Source organism: Plasmodium vinckei, assembly GCF_900681995.1.
Source record: "Plasmodium vinckei vinckei genome assembly, chromosome: PVVCY_08".
Classification (NCBI taxonomy): domain Eukaryota; phylum Apicomplexa; class Aconoidasida; order Haemosporida; family Plasmodiidae; genus Plasmodium; species Plasmodium vinckei.
Window position 1 is genome coordinate 632,207 of NC_051300.1, and position 18,149 is coordinate 650,355.

Sequence of the window (18,149 nt, forward strand, 5' to 3'; positions counted from 1 at the left end):
ACTATTCATATGTTCAATAGTCGTTTGTTTGAAAAAAAAATAAATATTCTCAAATTGTTAATAATTTTTTATGTATTCTTGTTGTGCTTTATCATCATCAAGCTTTAAGTCTAGACAACCGGGAGCAATATTATCAACATCAATCATAGCTTTATCTAATATTTGAGCACAATTTAAAGTAGATGCATATGTTCTTATATATGCATCTATTTTGTTTCTAAACAATCTATGACCAGGCATACCTTTAAGTATGCCAAGTATTGGCTTCAATAATTCAAAAGCATTTACTAGACTATAAAAAGATGAATTTTGTTCTAAATAGGATTTATATGCTTCTAACACAGTTCTTCGACTATAAGCTGTTGGTAAAGTATCATGGTTATATACAAGTTTATCTGTTTTTGCCAGTACAGTAATATTATCCATACATGCCCTTCCAATCATAACACCATATAATGGATTTATATCATAATCTTTAACCTTTATATAATTATTATCAGTATATTTATTATGATTACCTGTTGTTTTATTTATTGGTACATAGCCATTTAATAATGCTACTCCTTGTTCAATAAATTTGATCCCACCATTTAATGTGAATTTTAAATTTGGATATAATTTACATAAATCAAAAACCTTATTATATTCTAAAGGTGGTACACTTCTATTTTGTTTTGGATCTAATCCTTTTAACCATGCTTTTCTTGAATGTATAATAAAATGCTCACAACCAACTGATGAAACTGTTTCAATAAATGATCTTAAAAAAGAAAATGAATCAAGATCATCAACACCTGTTCTTATTTTAACAGTTACAGGTATTTGTACTTTTTTTTTTATTTCATAAACAATATTTTTAACAAGTTCAGGTTTTTTCATTAAGTATGCACCAAAAGCTCCTTTGTTAGCTACTTTTGTACTTGGGCACCCAACATTAATATTTATTTCATCATATCCCGCTTGTTCTACTAATAAAGCTGCTTCTGATAATGATGTAGGATCAGAACCCCCTAATTGACAAACTATTGGATGTTCATTTTTATTGAAACCTAAATGTTCCTCTAAATTATTAATATTATATAACAAAGTATTATCAACAATCATTTCAGTCCATAATTGTACTTTTTTACTAATAATTCGAACCAAAGCTCTAAAGTGACGATTAGTTACATTTATCATAGGGGCAACTTGTATTAAAGGTTTTATTTCACTTTTCCTTTTTCTATATAAATCATTTAATGATTGTGATATGTTTTCTAATTCAAAAATGGGTTGGTCATCCCATCCCAATGTCTCATCTATATTATTACTTGATAAAATCGACATATTTTTTCTCTTTAAATTTTTAATTTTGTCCTTAGTGTTAATGTTGTTTGCAATGAAGAAGATACCTCTGTTGTTTTTTTCAAAAGGTGTACAACTTTTAAATAAATTTATGTCAGTATTTATTTTTGTATGTCTATTATAATTTATTTTACTATCAATATTATCTTTACTATATTCTATTTTTTTTTTTTTATATAACTTAAAATGATTTTTATGATATACCCTTATAAGAAGAGTATATTTATTCTTATTCAATTTTGCATTACCATGATTTTTAAAATATGTAAAATACATATATAATATCAAACCTTTTACCAATATAATTCTCATTAATTTTTTTTTTTTTATATTTTTTAGCTAGCTATGTTAGAATAACTATTTTGTTCTTTCATTGATTTATTTAGCTATTCTCTTAAATGTTCTTGGCTTATTTATTTTTATTCATTTGTATATTTCCATTTTTATATAATTATTTCTGGTTTATTTTTATTATATTATTATTGTATTTATATATATTTTTTGGAGATTATGCATAAAATGGTAATACGAAAAAATTATAAAAAAAAATGAAATATCATTGGATAATATTTTAAAAAAGTGAAATAAAATATGATGATTGTAGATGTTTTATAATGCTTTATGAGTTACATATTTTTTTCATTTTTTTCATTTTTTTCATTTTTTTCATTATTTTCAACTAAGTTTATATTTGATAGGTAAAGAAAAACGTGTATGACCGATTTTAATAATATATTGTGGTGCCCTTATTTCCATTCATGTTTCAACATATTTTACAAATACAAAATAATATGTAATAATAATGTAGTACTAAGATATACATTAATTAAGCTAACCAAGTGAATATCTACATTTTTTTGTAAAAATTAAATGAACAATTTATTATTATTTTTTAATAAGTTGGAATATACCGACAGCCATTTTGTGTCTCTACATTTATATTGAGAAAGAATAGAAAATTTTCGATATTTTTTTTCTTTTTCCCTTTTTCTTTTTCCCTTTTTAATAGTTCACTAATTTATACTTATCAGAGCAAAAAAAATAAATGCTGATACAAATAATTAAGTTTTATTTTTTTATATAAAACTTGTATACCCCTCAAAAATGGAACTATACCCATTTTTACATATACTTATAAAAGCCCAACAAAAAATATGTTTTTTTTTTAAATTTGAATATTATAAATAACGTTATATAGACAGTAAGAGGAAAAGCATATGAACATTTAAAGAGATAAAAAATAGTGATATGCTGATAAATAGAAGATTTAAACGAGCCTATAACATACATAGACAACTTTTGAAATGTACATACATATTTAGAGAACATAAAATTAACCTATTTTTGTAATACATTTATTATTCATTTTTTGAATATTTCTAAACATGTAAAAAATATACACATCCTTTTATGGAAATAATAAATTTAAAAAATATCAACTTCACCATATAGTCATTTTATTTATTCAAAAAAAATAAATTAAATATCGTTGAAAAATATTATATGGATAAATAAAAGGAATAATAAAGCAATTTTCACTTTTATTTTCACTGTTATTTTAATTTTTATAAATTATTCAAATTAAAGTTACATTAAAATTATTTTTTTTTTTTTTTTTTGGGCACAGTAGCATATTTTTTTTTAGACGATTTTTAATGACGGCATATGAAAAAAAAAATTGCGTACTATCTACATAAAAAATAAAAAAGAAAAAGGAGTATATATATATATTTTTTATTTTGATTTAAATATTAAAGTATAAAATATATTTATTTTATGAATTATATTTTTCTCTAATTTACATAATATAAAGTTTATTTTTTGATTTTTATAATTTTTTATTTTTTCAATGTTATATTATCGATTATAAAAATATGTATACTTAAAAAAATTTATAACTCCCCAAAAAACATCACTCTACTTTTTATTTTATACATATTTATTTATCTATATATCATATATTTATTAAGGGGAAAAAAATAACCTTTTGTATTATTATGTATAAAATGTATATATACTGTTTAATGTTACTTTAAAAAAATATTTATATATATGTTATATGTACATACATAAAAATTATTTTCTCTGAATATTTGTTTATATAATTTAAAAGTTGAAACAAAAAAAATTATAAAAGAACAAATATACTATCCGTACATGCATACATACAAAATTAAAGATATAAAATGCGCAGTTGTGTATGCATTTTAAATTGTATAATATAAATATATTTACATAATTGTACAACATTAAAAAGACGTTTATGAATAAGTCTGTGAATTTATAAAATTTATATATATATATATATTTATGTATATTTACAAATTGAAATAAAAAAAGTTTCTATTTTTTTATCTCATATTTTATTTAATTGTAAATATAGTCAAGTATATTTTTTTTCATGTCCTTTTTTTTTGTTTCTCTTTTTCGTTTTTGGTTAACGGGTTTTGTATATGCACCTGTACATCCGTTGGTCTGTTTGAAAATATTATACTAAGCTTTTAAAAAATTATAAAAAAAATTGAAAAAAAAATAAATAGAATAAAATAGAGTAATAGTAAGAGCACATAGCATGGGTTTTTTAAAAATCGGAACCCCTTTAAGTTGGGAAGATGTGCAAAATGTCAAATCATTAATCAGATTATACGGAATATTACAATTTGTTCATTCTTATAAATGTAATAAGGATCGCAATGATGAGCATATTATGTTTGGCGATGAGATTGAATATATAGTTATAAGAAATGATGATAAATTAAAAGAATCATCTGCACTTTTATGTGCTACTGATTTGATTGATGAGATGATGAACTTAGAAAGTGGGACAGATTGTCAATATGGGTCTCATTGGACTCCTGAATATTCTTCTTTTACAATTGAAGGTACACCATCAGTTCCATTTAAATTTGAATTTAATTCATCATATTTTATTGAACATTGCATGAAAATTCGAAGACATAAATTAAATAATGTTTTAAGTGGCTTACCAGGTGTTCGAGTCATAACACTCCCATGTTACCCTAACGTACTTTTAGACAATAGTCTCATGATGGCAAAAAGAATAAACCTTGAAAATAAAAAACAAAAAAAAAATGAAAAAAATAAACAAGAAATAATAGACACATCTCCTATAGATTATAATTCCATAAAAATTAATCAAACAATTCAAAAGGTAGAAAATGGTGAAGAAAATAATGAAGAAAATGAAACAAAAAAACAACCTTCTCAAAAAAGTGAAACTAAAATTATTAGCATTGATATTATATCAGATATTGATGAAAACAAATCAACCCATTTTGTTAGTTCCGATATTGCTCAACATAAATATGATGATCTATTAATTCCTGATATATCTATGGATGGGGATGATAGTAATAATAGAAAGAATATAAAAAATGATGACGTTGTTGATAAGGGTGATGAAGCAAATGAAAACGCAGGCATCGAAGGAGAAGATAATATTTATATGCCAACAATAAAAGAAGATTCCATATTTAAATGTGAATTATTTAAACCTGAAATAACAAATGAATATAGTAATAGTTGTTTAGTTACTGATATGGTTATTAGTCCTCATTCAAGATATGTAACACTAACTAAGAATATAAGAAAAAGAAGAGGAACTAAAGTTATATCTTTTAATGAAATATATAAAGATGTACATACAGAAAATATGGATATATGGAAACTATCTTTAGATAAAAATGATGATAGACTTTTTAAAAAAAAATTTAAAAAAAAAACTTTAGATGCTCATCTCATTTGGAATAAATCAATGACAAACGAGAAAAAAATTGAAAAAGTTGAAAAAGCTGAAAAAAATGCTGAAAAAAAAAAAGTAGAAAAAATTGAAGAACAAAATGACAAAACCGAATTATTGGACAAAGTAATAAAACACAGTCTGTTTAGTAACATAGATGATGATGAAGATTATGTATATTCTTATAATCGTGAATTTATAGAAGAATATTCAAAAAAATGTAAAAACCCAATTAAAAATTATGTATATTTAGATGCCATGTTTTTTGGTATGAGTATGTGTTGTCAACAAATTACAATGTCTTTTCAAACAATTGATGATGCAAAATATGTATATGATCAGCTAGCTGTTATTGCACCATTATTTTTAGCTATAACAGCATGTACACCATATTTAGGTGGATTCTTAACTGAAACAGATGCACGATGGAGAGTTATATCAAATAGTGTCGATTGTAGAACAGAAGATGAATTGTCTTACATTTCAAAACCAAGATATTCAGGAATATCTTTATACATATCTGATGAGTTACCATTAAAAAATAATTATTATTTTTACAACGATATTGATATTGTTTTAAATAAAAATGTTTATGATAAATTAATAAAAGAAAATGTAGATGAATATTTGGCTAGACATATTTCATCATTATTTGTTCGTGACCCAATTGTAGTATTTGAAGGTTCATTTAGTGAGCAAGATATTAGTACAATAAAAAATATTATAAATGAAAAAAATGAAAATGTTAATAATTCTAAAATGTGGACTGAAGAAGAAATGAATAAAATATATTTAAGTGATGATTTTGAATTTTTAGAAGATTATAAAGAAAAAGTATTATCATCACATCAACATTTTGAAAATTTCCAAAGTACAAATTGGAATAGTGTTCGATTTAAACCACCACCAATATTAGATAATTATTTAACTGGTCCTAGCTCAATTGGATGGAGAGTTGAATTTCGAACTCCTGATATACAAATAACAGACTTTGAAAATGCTTCTGTTGTTGCATTAATTATGGTATTGTCAAAATTTATATTAAAAAAAAAATTAAATTTATATATACCTATGTCTAAACTAGAAGAAAATTTATTTAGATCATCTAAACGTGATGCAATATTAAAGGAAAAATTTTATTTCCGCAATGATATAAATTATGATACATCAAATAATGATATAGAAGAAAAAAGTATTTATGAAATATTTTTTAATAAAACTAATGGAATTTTATATTTATGTTCTTTATATATAGAAGAACAATTTGAACAAGGTCTAATTAATTTATCAGCAAAAAATAAAATTAATGAATATATACAATTTATTGAATTAAGATGTAAAGGTGAAATATCTACTGGTGCATCATTTTTAAGAAAGTTTATTTTAAATCATCCATCATATGAAAAAAATTCATATATAAATAATCAAATTAATTATGACCTTTGTAAATTAATATCGGATATAGGTAAAGGTGAAATTGCTCCTTATGAATTATTAGGTGGTTTTGTTGATCCCCATAAAGAGAGAATTAAAAATAATTTAAGACGTATTAGTAAAAGACAATATTTAAAATCATTAGCATATAAATTTATTTCAGGAGAAGACTATACTCAATATCTTCTCCTTAATGAAGATCTAAAACATGATAAAGATTTTTTTATTCAAAATAAAAATACAAATTATGAGGAATCTGATGAATCCATTGATGATAACATGCTTGAATTTGGGAAAAAACTTTACCAATTCAGTGCATAGGTATCGCTTTTAATTGCAACCTTTGCTCATGCCGCCATTTTTAACTTTCATTTGTTTATTTTTTTCACTTTCTTCTACCCCTAAAGTTGGTTGTATTGTATATTTCATCACTGCGTTGCAACCAACTATGTAAACTACATTCATCACAAACCTGTTAAGTTTAATTGCGCAAAAAGTGCAGAGTACTACACTTGTTTAGTCTAATTATGAAAGCGTAATTTCTTTATTGATTGTTTTAAATGGTCTTATTGGTTTTAAATAAAAAAGAAAATAGCATACATACAGACATATATGTAACATAAATAATATATTACATATATACATCTTAAGTGGCATAAAAAAAATACACAAATGACGTAAATAAGCTATATAAGATAAAGATATATCGGGAAAAAAAAGTACACACACAATATAAATAGTGCATATATGATTAAGTTTCTTCATGTATTATTTCAGTAAAAGATAAACATTATATTATTACTATATTATTATATATCATTACTATATTATTACTATATTAATTAATCATCGTTATCTTTTCCATCTTCATCCTCGTCTTCATTTTCATCTTCATCATCTTCATCCTCGTCTTCATTTTCATCATCATCATCTTCATCTTCATCATCTTCATCGTCAAAATCTTCATCAAAATCATCAAAGTCTTCTAATCCTAAATAGTAGGATAATGGATTATGCCATATTTCTCTTCGAATGATTTCCCCAAGATCTGGTTTGTCTTGTAATTCTTCAGTAGTAAACCATTCAAAAACAGACCATTTTGGCATTTCATTATCTATATCTATTCTACTATTAGATACAGCTGCTATTGGATTTTTTCCATCTTTCCATTTAATTCTAGTACATTCAACTACTTTTTCTTGATTATTATCAAAAGTTACATGCTTAACTAAAACTAATGGTTCCATATATTCTTTAGCCTTTTCATTAAAAGTAAATGTTATTTTGTATGATCCATTATTATCCATATTATCTTTTAAATCTAGTGTTGTTAAATGATTTAAAATATCTATATCTTCAGGTACTATATCACTTAATGCTGGGTGTTTTCTTAATGTGTTTGCCCAAAAACATGGTACTTTTTGTATTATTACATCTCTCTTATCGAAAAGGGGTTTCTTCTTTTCATCGTACTGCTTCTGGATGTTCATTTGCTCATGTGCACACTTTATGTCTAATTGCTCAATGTCCTTTTGAACTGAGGAGAAAGAGAAGTGGGGGTTTATGAAGTTTTATAAAGATACATGCAGTTTTATGTAACATAACCAATATGGCCATCTCAACATTTTTTTTTTTTTTTTTATTTCTTACTGTCTTCAAAATCTTTTATAAATGGTATCAAGGGATCATCATTTTCAATTTTTCTGTAAAAGGAGAAGAAAAAAAAAGTGAGTATGTGGTTGTGTGAGTAGGAGAAAAAATAAAGTGCATAAATATCCATATTTTTTTATGCCCTTGCCAACTGTGTATATATAAGAGTGTGAATTAATGGGTATGCTATATATACACATAATTCATACAATTTAAGTGCATATATTCCTCTCTTATATTTTGCTACCACTTTTTTTTGTCTCTTTTTATGCAAATATGACATCATTAAAGTTGTGTTAGTATAAATAGTGATATATACGTTTTCCTTGCCTTTTTTATAATGCATTGTTAATACATTTTGAATGTATAACACAGTTGGTATTGTGAGAGGCATATATATATATATATATGGACATATGTATAAGATCTATATTGATATAGTCATTATATGTATATATGATTAAATAACTTACGTATGTTTAGGGTCTGTTGTATTTTCAACAGAATTTTCTGAACGATCTCTCTTCATTTTTTTTAAATAGTAAAATTGAAATATAAAAAATTATTATAGTATATAAATAATTCTCTATAACAGTAAATTTTTAATGCTATATATTTAAAATTAAAAATACAACTTATCGTGAATTTTTTTTTTTTATATTTTATATTAAGGCTTGTAGTAGAATATAAAAAACATAAGCGTATTTTCTCTGCAATAAAAATTTTGATTTTTGTAAAAAAAAAAAAACATTAAAACTATAAAAAGATTATTATATAATACTTCGAATGTATTTATATATATACTAGTATGTATGTAATGAAAAATGAAATAATATAATATCCGTATTTGCATATATATTAAATTTTTTTATATATAATAAATAAATGGTATTACTCAGGACCTTATTATACATATATTTTCAAATGCCTACGATACATTCATTATTTGATATATATATTTTTTGCATATATGATGCCATATTTTTAAAATGCAGAAAATTATTAAATAATCTCTTTTTATTTTTATTTTTAATGCATTATATTAAAAATAAAAGAACGCAAATATAATATGGCTTTATAAATATGCCAATGCAAAACTTAAGCAATAGAAATAATAAGGCATAAATTAAAATATTATATATAATTTTTTTTCTCCTCTTTTTTAATATTATATATTTTATTATTATATTATTGCATATGTTTATATTAAAATATAACAGTAATGTTATGATAAAAAAAAAAATAATTTTTAAAGAAAACTCTCAATAAAGCCATATTAATAATGATTGTATATTATTATACTATTTACCATGTATAACTATATAATTATTTGACTATTACCATGTAATAATTATAATTATTTGACTATTTACCATGTAGTAATTATAATTATTTGAGTATATACTATTTACAAAAATACATAACTTTTTGCTAACACCATTTTTCTATACATATTAAGTTATACAAACACTCGTTTTATGCATACATTTATGTAACACAATGATTTAATATTGTTATTTTTATTTTTTTGAAATATGGGGAGAGTATAGTTTTTTTTATTTTTGGTGAAATCCAAAATTACCTGTGCGTTTTAAGTGTCTCTAAATGGTAGTAGTGTAAGATTATAATTAAATCTAAATATGTTTAATATGATTCTATAAAATTTAAATACAATTTTTATATATACTTATATGATTGTGTCATATAGCTAGGTCTTAAACATGTGTTATCTCCTGATATATAATAAAAATAAATATTATTCACATTATATATTTGAATTCAAAGGAAGTTTGCACTGTTTGTAATATTTATTAACGCGAACTTTATGAAAAATTATATATTTTTTATGTACTACTATAGTTAGAAGAATAAAATATCAACATCACTATGTTAGCTGAGCATATTACATATAGTCTTTTAACATGGCTAAAAATAGAATAAAAAATTATTTTATTTTTTTAATTGTATTTATTTTTTAATATAGTTATGTTGAAAAATGCAAGAAAAAAATTACAAAAGTTTGTAATCTTTATAATGGTATATTGCTTTTCATCCTTTATTTATTTGCATATGTGTAAATATATTGTGAATAATATTTAATTCCAATCATATAAGTAGCATTACTAGAAATTATTTTTTTAAGCAAATAAAGTTTTATACAAATATAGGAATACCTTTAGAGAGTATGCATAAACTAAATATATATATATATTGCTCATTTTATAAAAATTATTGCAAAGATAATCCAAATTGTCTATACATTGCATAAACAAATAATTTTATAGATATTATGTGTGTGCACATATTTTAATTTATTATGTACTTTTGTTTAATGCACATTTCTTTTACTTAAATATACGATACTTCGTAAAATTAAAAAAAATATAATTACCTAGGTTCAACTTTGCAAAATATGCAATTTATAATTTTTTATCTCTTTTAGCATGTCTTTTTTTTAATTAAAAATGTTGAAAAATTAAACATGCTGAAAAATTAAAAATGCTGAAAAATTAAAAGTGCTGAAAAATTAAAAATGCTGAAAAATTAAAAATGCTGAAAAATTAGATATATTATAATCTTTCAATATGCTTACTTTCTTATAATAATATACCATTACTTAATCCGTCAACTTGTGTAAATATAAGAATGAATGTGTGTTATGAGGGGAAGGTATAATATTTTTTTTTTTTTTTGTTAAAAAATAATTTTTCTCTTTCATTTTTTTTAAATATTAATATGTAAAACAAGTGTGTATTATTACTCTTTTCAGCTATTACAAAATTATGCTTATTTAAAATTAATTATTTTATTTTTATCATTATTATAATTCTTGTATATATAGAGTATTATTTTTCACTGGAAAAGGCTCTCTCTCTCTATATATACATACATACATACATACGTAGCATGGATATAAGTTTTAAGCATTGTCATTGTCCTTTACTTTATAAGCCCATTTTAAACAATTTAAATGACATAAATTTTATAAAAATAATATGGTATTTTTATACATTATGGTGGAAGAACATAATGCGGTTTAATTATGTTCTTTATTTAGGGTGAAACAATTTTTATAATAAGCTATAAATTTTAAAATAAAAAATAAATCCATAATAATGGGTTTAACCATACTTTTTTTTATTAATTATCTTTTAGTAGTAGTGTTACAAAAGTTATAGGAAATATTTGTGTCATATATGAAATGGTGAAAGATTAAAATTCCATTGAAATAAAAAAAGGTCTAAATGTTTTTTATACACAATTTTAAAATAAAAAGAGAAAATACATTAATCCCATTATTCATTATTTTTTATCTTTTGATTTTATGGATAATTTTAAATTTGTCATAGTAAAATATTATTAAAAGAAATTAATAATTTATATGCTTTTGTGCTAAAAAATTATATAAATATATATATACATACACACATTTAAGATTGTATGCCTTTTCTACTTATACTTGTTAAAGAATGTTTTATATCTATGTGTGTATACAGTTTTATTATCATTTATTTATATTATTTTGGTATGCATATTTTTACTTATCCGTTTTTTACACATTTTTTAAGTTAGCAAAATTAGCTCGTTTTTTTTTATTTTTGCAACCTTACTGGCATGGGAGAAGTTTTTTTTTTTTTTATATCTTAAGGGCATTTCATATATATGTATATATTAATATATTATTCTTAAAATTGAAATATTTTTTCATTACTTTTTTTAAGCATATAATAGAAAAAATACGTTTTATAAGTAATCATAAATTAAAAAAAAAAATTAATATATAAAATAATGTGATAATAAATAATGTTAAAAAAAAAATAAGCACACCCAAATTTTTACAACAAAATGTGGGCATCCATTTTATTTTTCAAGGGAATAAATATATTTTTATAATTAAAAAAAAAATGTATATAAAAAAGATATCATATATTTTTTATATAGCATAAGGGATTTTATATAAAATGCAATTTGAAGAGATATCCAAAATCTCTTTATTTTTTTCTTTTTTACATTAATTAATCCTTAAGAGCCATTTTATTTTATTCTCCTGATATTTAATAATGACTTGAAATATATAATAAAAAAATTTAATTATGAAATTGTAATTATATATAAATATTATATATATATATTCAAATTTAAGTACTATGAATGCATATTGAAATAAAAAAATATATTAAAAAGAACGTACTAATATTATATAATAATAAAAATAAATAAACATCATTTTAGAAATGCTAAACGATATAATCATACAGGTTGTTATAGCTTCTATAGGGGTAACTATAGTCAATAGTGATAAAATTAAATTTCTTAATAAATTTAGTAAGAGCTAAAAATATATAAGATAATATCCTATATTTTTATTTGTATTTTTTTTTATTTTGCCTAATTTATACTTTCCTATTTTATTATATTACAATATTTTTATTTCATTTTTCAAGTGTACATATGTATGTGTGTATCGATAAGTGTGTTAGCTAGCATGATTACAGCTTATGACATGCCTGCCTTTTTATTTATTATAATTTATTTGAAACATATCCATACATAAATATATTTGTTTTTTCACTATTTTAGAATATGCAGTATATGCCCTAATTTTTTCTTTTCTGGTATATAAGGGTATACCATGGAAAAGGGACAACTACTATGTTTATTTAAATATTACCCCGAATGCTACAAAACAAGAAATTCAAACAGCCTATAGACAAGCTGCCAAAATTTATCACCCAGTAAGTTTTGAACCACAAAAAATAAAAGACTATTTTCCCACTATCATTTTGCTCACGTATTTATATGAGCTATGTGACTATTACAATTGTTTGACGTCCTTTTATAATTTTATGTCACTCATGGAATCCTTATTTTTTGTTGAATATTTAGGATAAAAATACAGACGAATCTGCTGATTCATCTTTTATAAAATTGAAACATGCCTATGATGTTTTATCAGATGATGTGAGAAGAAGTAATTATAACAGATTTGGCGACTATAAAAATGGTATGTAAATAGGATCTATCCATACTTCTATTCATTTATGTCCCAATTCAATTATTTTTTAAGTCATACATCATTACTTCTTCATTTTCCCTACTTTGCAGGTGAAGTTGACGACAACACTGCCACTTTGCTGATATGTCTTTCACTAGTTCAACATGCCATGTTTTTTATTATTGGATATTTTTTATCATATCGTAAAAAACTAGAATTTTCAAGACAGGTACATTTTAATATTCTTCAATTATGAGAAAAAATGCTAACTATATTTTTCTTTGTTTTAAGGGTACCAATTTGAATGCACAAATATATAAACATGGTTTATGCTTTTTTATTTATAGATTTTCCTAGTATATAATATAGCAAGTTTTTGTTTCGAATTGCAATTTCGATTTATTGAAGATGACACAACATTTGATTGGCTACCTGTTATAGGATATTTATTACCATATGAAAAAATAAAATTATTAAGAATGATATTTCCCATTGTTTTTTTTATAAGTATATGTATTTCTGCTTATGCATATACAGATAGAAATGCGAGCTTAATTTATTTAATGAGATCTATATTATCCACAAATCGAATAATTGTTGAAAGATCTAATGATGTTATTGAATCAACTAATTATTTAAAAAAAAATGGAGATCAAATAGTTTCAAAATTACAACAGATGAGAAAAACAGATGGATCTTCACTATTCCAAATTAATGACAAAAATAATGAAAGTGACAATAAAGAATATTTCGGAACTGAAAATAAAAAACTACTTGAAAATGTAAAAGAATTTTCATTAACCTTAGATTCTCAACAAATGAATTTATTAGAAAAATGTTATGAAATAATGAAGAATAAACAAATTGATGATAAAAAAGGAAAAAAAAAATCATGGTTTGAATTTTTCTCTATGCAAATGATATTTGGAATTATATTTGTTTATATCTGGCTTACTTCAAAATAAAACTCAAAAACAGAATAAAAAAAAAATGAACTAATTGATAATAAATGGCTATATTTTTTCATATTTTTTTTTTTTTTTTTGAAAAGTTCAACCAAAATAATTTCTAAACCGACATTAAACAAATCGGTATACCGCATTTTGTGAGTGTCTGTTTTAAAAGACTCACATGCATATTATGTATACATATTTGTAATAAAAAAATACATAATATTTATTTTTTTTTTTTCATTGTTAATATTTGCTTAATATAATAACTAATTTAACTATTTTTTTTCAATTTTATCTTTTATATTTTTACTTTTTTCCACACAATTTATCACGAAGGAAAATATAAACAACGTTGCTCATGAAAAGGAGGGCAATCTTTCATCTGCGATCCATACATGAATAAAGATAGTTTCCTTGCATCCTACTGGTTTGTATGCAATCTTTTCATTATGTAATTAAAAATGTAGCCCTTAAAAATTAAGGAGTAACCATTTTTTAAATAAAAAGCATGTTCTATCCACAATGATGGAATATATCAGTAGGAAAACTCCAAACTTGTATTATCTTTTATGAGCCGTTTGGAAATATTTACAAATGCAAAAATGTTTGAAAGTTAGCTCTGCATAAATATATATATATATATTAAATCGTGACAAAAAAATGGAAAAAAAACAATTTATGCATATCTGCATTTATTACAAACTTACAATTTATTGTGCATATCAAATGGTCTTATAGTTTTTACTTATGGATAAGAAAACCCATCAGTTGTACTTAATGAATATAATGTATTATATGTGTGTGTATTAAAATCGTTGAAACATTTTTCATATTTTGAACTTTGTGTTGATCTAGTTAATTTACTTGTGTTACAATACATGTTTGGTGATATAGTAGTAGGGCTATAGGATGTGTAAGGAATAATATATGGAGGTTGTTGAATAAAATTGTGACTTGTATCTTCATTAATTTTATTTTGATATAATATTGTTTTTTTATTAATTATATTTTTATTTTTTTTAAGTATTGATTTTGATAAATTTAAAGCACATACATACATATTCTTATCATCTTTTGTTATATCCATAGTATTAATAGATCCACACATTGCTACATTTTTAAAGTCACCAAAAAATTTACCTAACCTTGAATAAATCATAAAACTATGTAATAATCTTTTTCCACATAATAATTCAAATAAATCATCACAAAAATGGTTACAATTTTTGTATATAAAATTATATGTATTAGGTCTATATATTTTTCCAAGAACATTTAAAATTTCAGAAAATTCATAATAGGTTAACTTCATAAATCCCAATTCATAACTTTTACTATAACGTCCTATTCCTGACCTTTTTGGTTTGCTTGTTACTATCCCATCCATTGAAAATGTGTACTCGCTACCAAACACCTCAATTCCTTTCAAAGAAGTATAGAAGCGCAAAAATATGTTGTATATATATTGTGTATACATTAAAAATTCGCTTTATTTTTAAAACTTATTTATACACACAAATAATTCATAGATTTATATATTACCTGTATGGCGAACATTTTTCAAGAAAAAAGGGACATCCAAAATATATGTATGTAAGTAGATAGTCATTTATTATTCTGATATATAAACTAAATATTCCCCACTATATTATTACAACTACAAATTTAATCTAATAATTTTTCAACCTTGACAATTTTTAAAAAAAAATAAATGTTTCATTACTAATAAAATAAGCAAACAATTTATCATGAACTGAAACACTAAAATATATTGGTTCTTGAGCAGTATTGCATTTTGTGATATATACTATGTCAAAAATATATGTAGGTAGACATATAAAAGTGGGATATTTGTATGCGTTTAATTATTTAATTAATTATTTAATTAATTATTTAATTAATTTTTTTATCCATTTTTATCTCACCTTTGTTGTGCTTTCCCCCTAATGATTAACTTTAACTAATATTTTTTTTTATTAGGTGTGCATTTTTTCACCGTTAAAAATATTTAAGACAACGTAAAAAAGAAAATTAAATATAAACAAAAAAAGAAGCTATAATTGTATTTATATATAATATATATTTTACAAACAAAGATAGAGATAACGATTCTATAAAATATAATGCATTCTTAATAATGTTACATGCATAATATATGGTTATCGAAAAAAATAAAAAGAACTAATCTATTTTGTTTTAATTTCTCTCTTTACATAAAATATTTATAATTAAAAAAAATTAACTAAATAAAAATAAAATAATTTATATCATTATACATTTTTTTTTAAATTAAATCGAATATATACCCTTGTTAAAACCGATCTTACCTCCAAAAAAAATTACACACACATATATAATGTACAAAAGAAAAATTTTCTTTTTTTTTTGTGAATCACTATAACATTAATTTTGGAAAATTTTCCATTTACACAAACCTTTAACTATACAATTTAAAAACAACATAAAAAAATAGAATAAGGGAAATTAAAAGTTGTATTAAATATGTTGTAAAAATAAAAACGATTAATTTAAAATTTCTAGGGATAAAACTAATTTTTTATTTAAATATTAACTGCTTATGGAAGATTTCATGAACTTTTTTTTTGTCCTTATATTATGAAGCTTCTTCAAATATATATATTTTATAAGCGCACATTAGCCAATTCTTTAAATTAATATTTATCAAAAATAAATATACCAATTATAATGTCCATATATATACATACCTTATCTATATTTTTAATTTATAATTCTTAGAATTAATACACAAAAAAATATGTGAAACTATATATTTCCTAGAAATTAAAATTTCCATTACATTATTAGCTATAGAAAAATTATAATGAAGGAAAAAAAAGAAAAAAAAATATAGTAAATAATTATTTTGTTCTTCCCAATTTTATTGGATAATATATTTACGGTCTGATATTTTTCAACCTTTTTGCTTTCATATAATATATATTTATAACTATTTACGTCTATTCCCCTTTTATTGTTAAACATTACTATAGGGTATATTTTTATATGGTAACTTCAGACATTTCAATTATACTTGAAACATAAACATGACCTAATAATTAGTAAATACATATTAAAAACATAGACTAGCGTGATTTATGAAATTTGATAAACCTATAGAATATATGAGTTGAACTTTTGATATATTTCTTTTTATAATGCATAATTTTTTTCGAAAAAGGAGACAATTTTGGTAATGTAATCATATTTAGTGTGTAATTAATATGAAATCAGTATATGCATATGATAGACATTTAATTTGTAATATAATTTTTTTAACTGAAAATGGTCTTTATATCATATAATATTTTCCACAAATCGATAAACTATTGTCTTATCAAGAGGAAAAAAACACAATTCCTTATAATTACAACTAAAGAATGAATAAATTTTTTAATTTTTTAAAAAGTTTGTTATGCCATAAAATAAATTTGCTGATTTTTTGTGAGCAGACCTTCTATATGAAAGAACATTTATATATATAAATTTTTATGCCCATAATTGTATTTATTATATACATGTATTATTATCAATAAATATCAGACATATGTGTTAAGTGTATTTTAGCTGGTTACTTAAATTTTATAACAAATTTTTTAATTATGTACGAGATAGCTTTTTTTAGCTAAATAATTTATATGAATAAACATGATTAATTTGTCAGGATAGAGAGTTATTTAATCTGACATGTTCATAATTTATTACTCTCTTTATATATTTTTTAGTAAAAAATATGAACAATTTGGTTGTTGTAACATACAATAGGTTAATATGGCTAGTAGACAAATAACCAAATAAAATAACAACCTTTTATATATTTATAAATACAGCAAATAATGCAGCTTAAATAAATTATTTATGAACATAATATTTTAAATGGTTAACAAGTCAGTATTTTTTTAATAGGCACTTAAGAAAAAAAAAAAGTTAATAAATTAGTAAAAAAAATTATATTTATATTATATTTTAAAAATATATTTAAAAAATAAAATAA

General features: G+C 22.3%; 5 protein-coding genes across 5 annotated transcripts; 2 read left to right on the forward strand and 3 right to left on the reverse strand.

Moving 5' to 3' along the window:
• Positions 1-57: 57 nt before the first annotated feature.
• PVVCY_0801710 (dihydrouridine synthase, putative) lies at positions 58-1,620 on the reverse strand (the record flags this gene model as incomplete). Its single annotated transcript, XM_008626972.2, has 1 exon — positions 58-1,620. One exon carries the CDS (start codon positions 1,618-1,620, stop codon positions 58-60), a length of 1,563 nt encoding a protein of 520 aa, XP_008625194.2.
• A 2,296-nt stretch (positions 1,621-3,916) lies between these two features.
• On the forward strand, positions 3,917-6,859 carry PVVCY_0801720 (gamma-glutamylcysteine synthetase, putative; the record flags this gene model as incomplete). The annotated part of the gene is made up of 1 exon (XM_008626973.2): positions 3,917-6,859. One exon carries the CDS (start codon positions 3,917-3,919, stop codon positions 6,857-6,859), a length of 2,943 nt encoding a protein of 980 aa, XP_008625195.2.
• Positions 6,860-7,380: 521 nt separating this feature from the next.
• On the reverse strand, positions 7,381-8,717 carry PVVCY_0801730 (nucleosome assembly protein, putative; the record flags this gene model as incomplete). The annotated part of the gene is made up of 3 exons (XM_008626974.2): positions 7,381-8,075; positions 8,189-8,241; positions 8,662-8,717. The coding sequence occupies 3 exons, from the start codon at positions 8,715-8,717 to the stop codon at positions 7,381-7,383; spliced, it is 804 nt and encodes a 267-aa protein (XP_008625196.1).
• A 3,706-nt stretch (positions 8,718-12,423) lies between these two features.
• Positions 12,424-14,149, forward strand: PVVCY_0801740 (DNAJ-like molecular chaperone protein, putative; the record flags this gene model as incomplete). Its single annotated transcript, XM_008626975.1, has 5 exons — positions 12,424-12,514; positions 12,770-12,924; positions 13,076-13,193; positions 13,295-13,413; positions 13,532-14,149. 5 exons carry the CDS (start codon positions 12,424-12,426, stop codon positions 14,147-14,149), a joined length of 1,101 nt encoding a protein of 366 aa, XP_008625197.1.
• Positions 14,150-14,882: 733 nt separating this feature from the next.
• PVVCY_0801750 (PPPDE peptidase, putative) lies at positions 14,883-15,746 on the reverse strand (the record flags this gene model as incomplete). Its single annotated transcript, XM_008626976.1, has 2 exons — positions 14,883-15,559; positions 15,680-15,746. 2 exons carry the CDS (start codon positions 15,744-15,746, stop codon positions 14,883-14,885), a joined length of 744 nt encoding a protein of 247 aa, XP_008625198.1.
• Between the last annotated feature and the right edge of the window lie 2,403 nt (positions 15,747-18,149).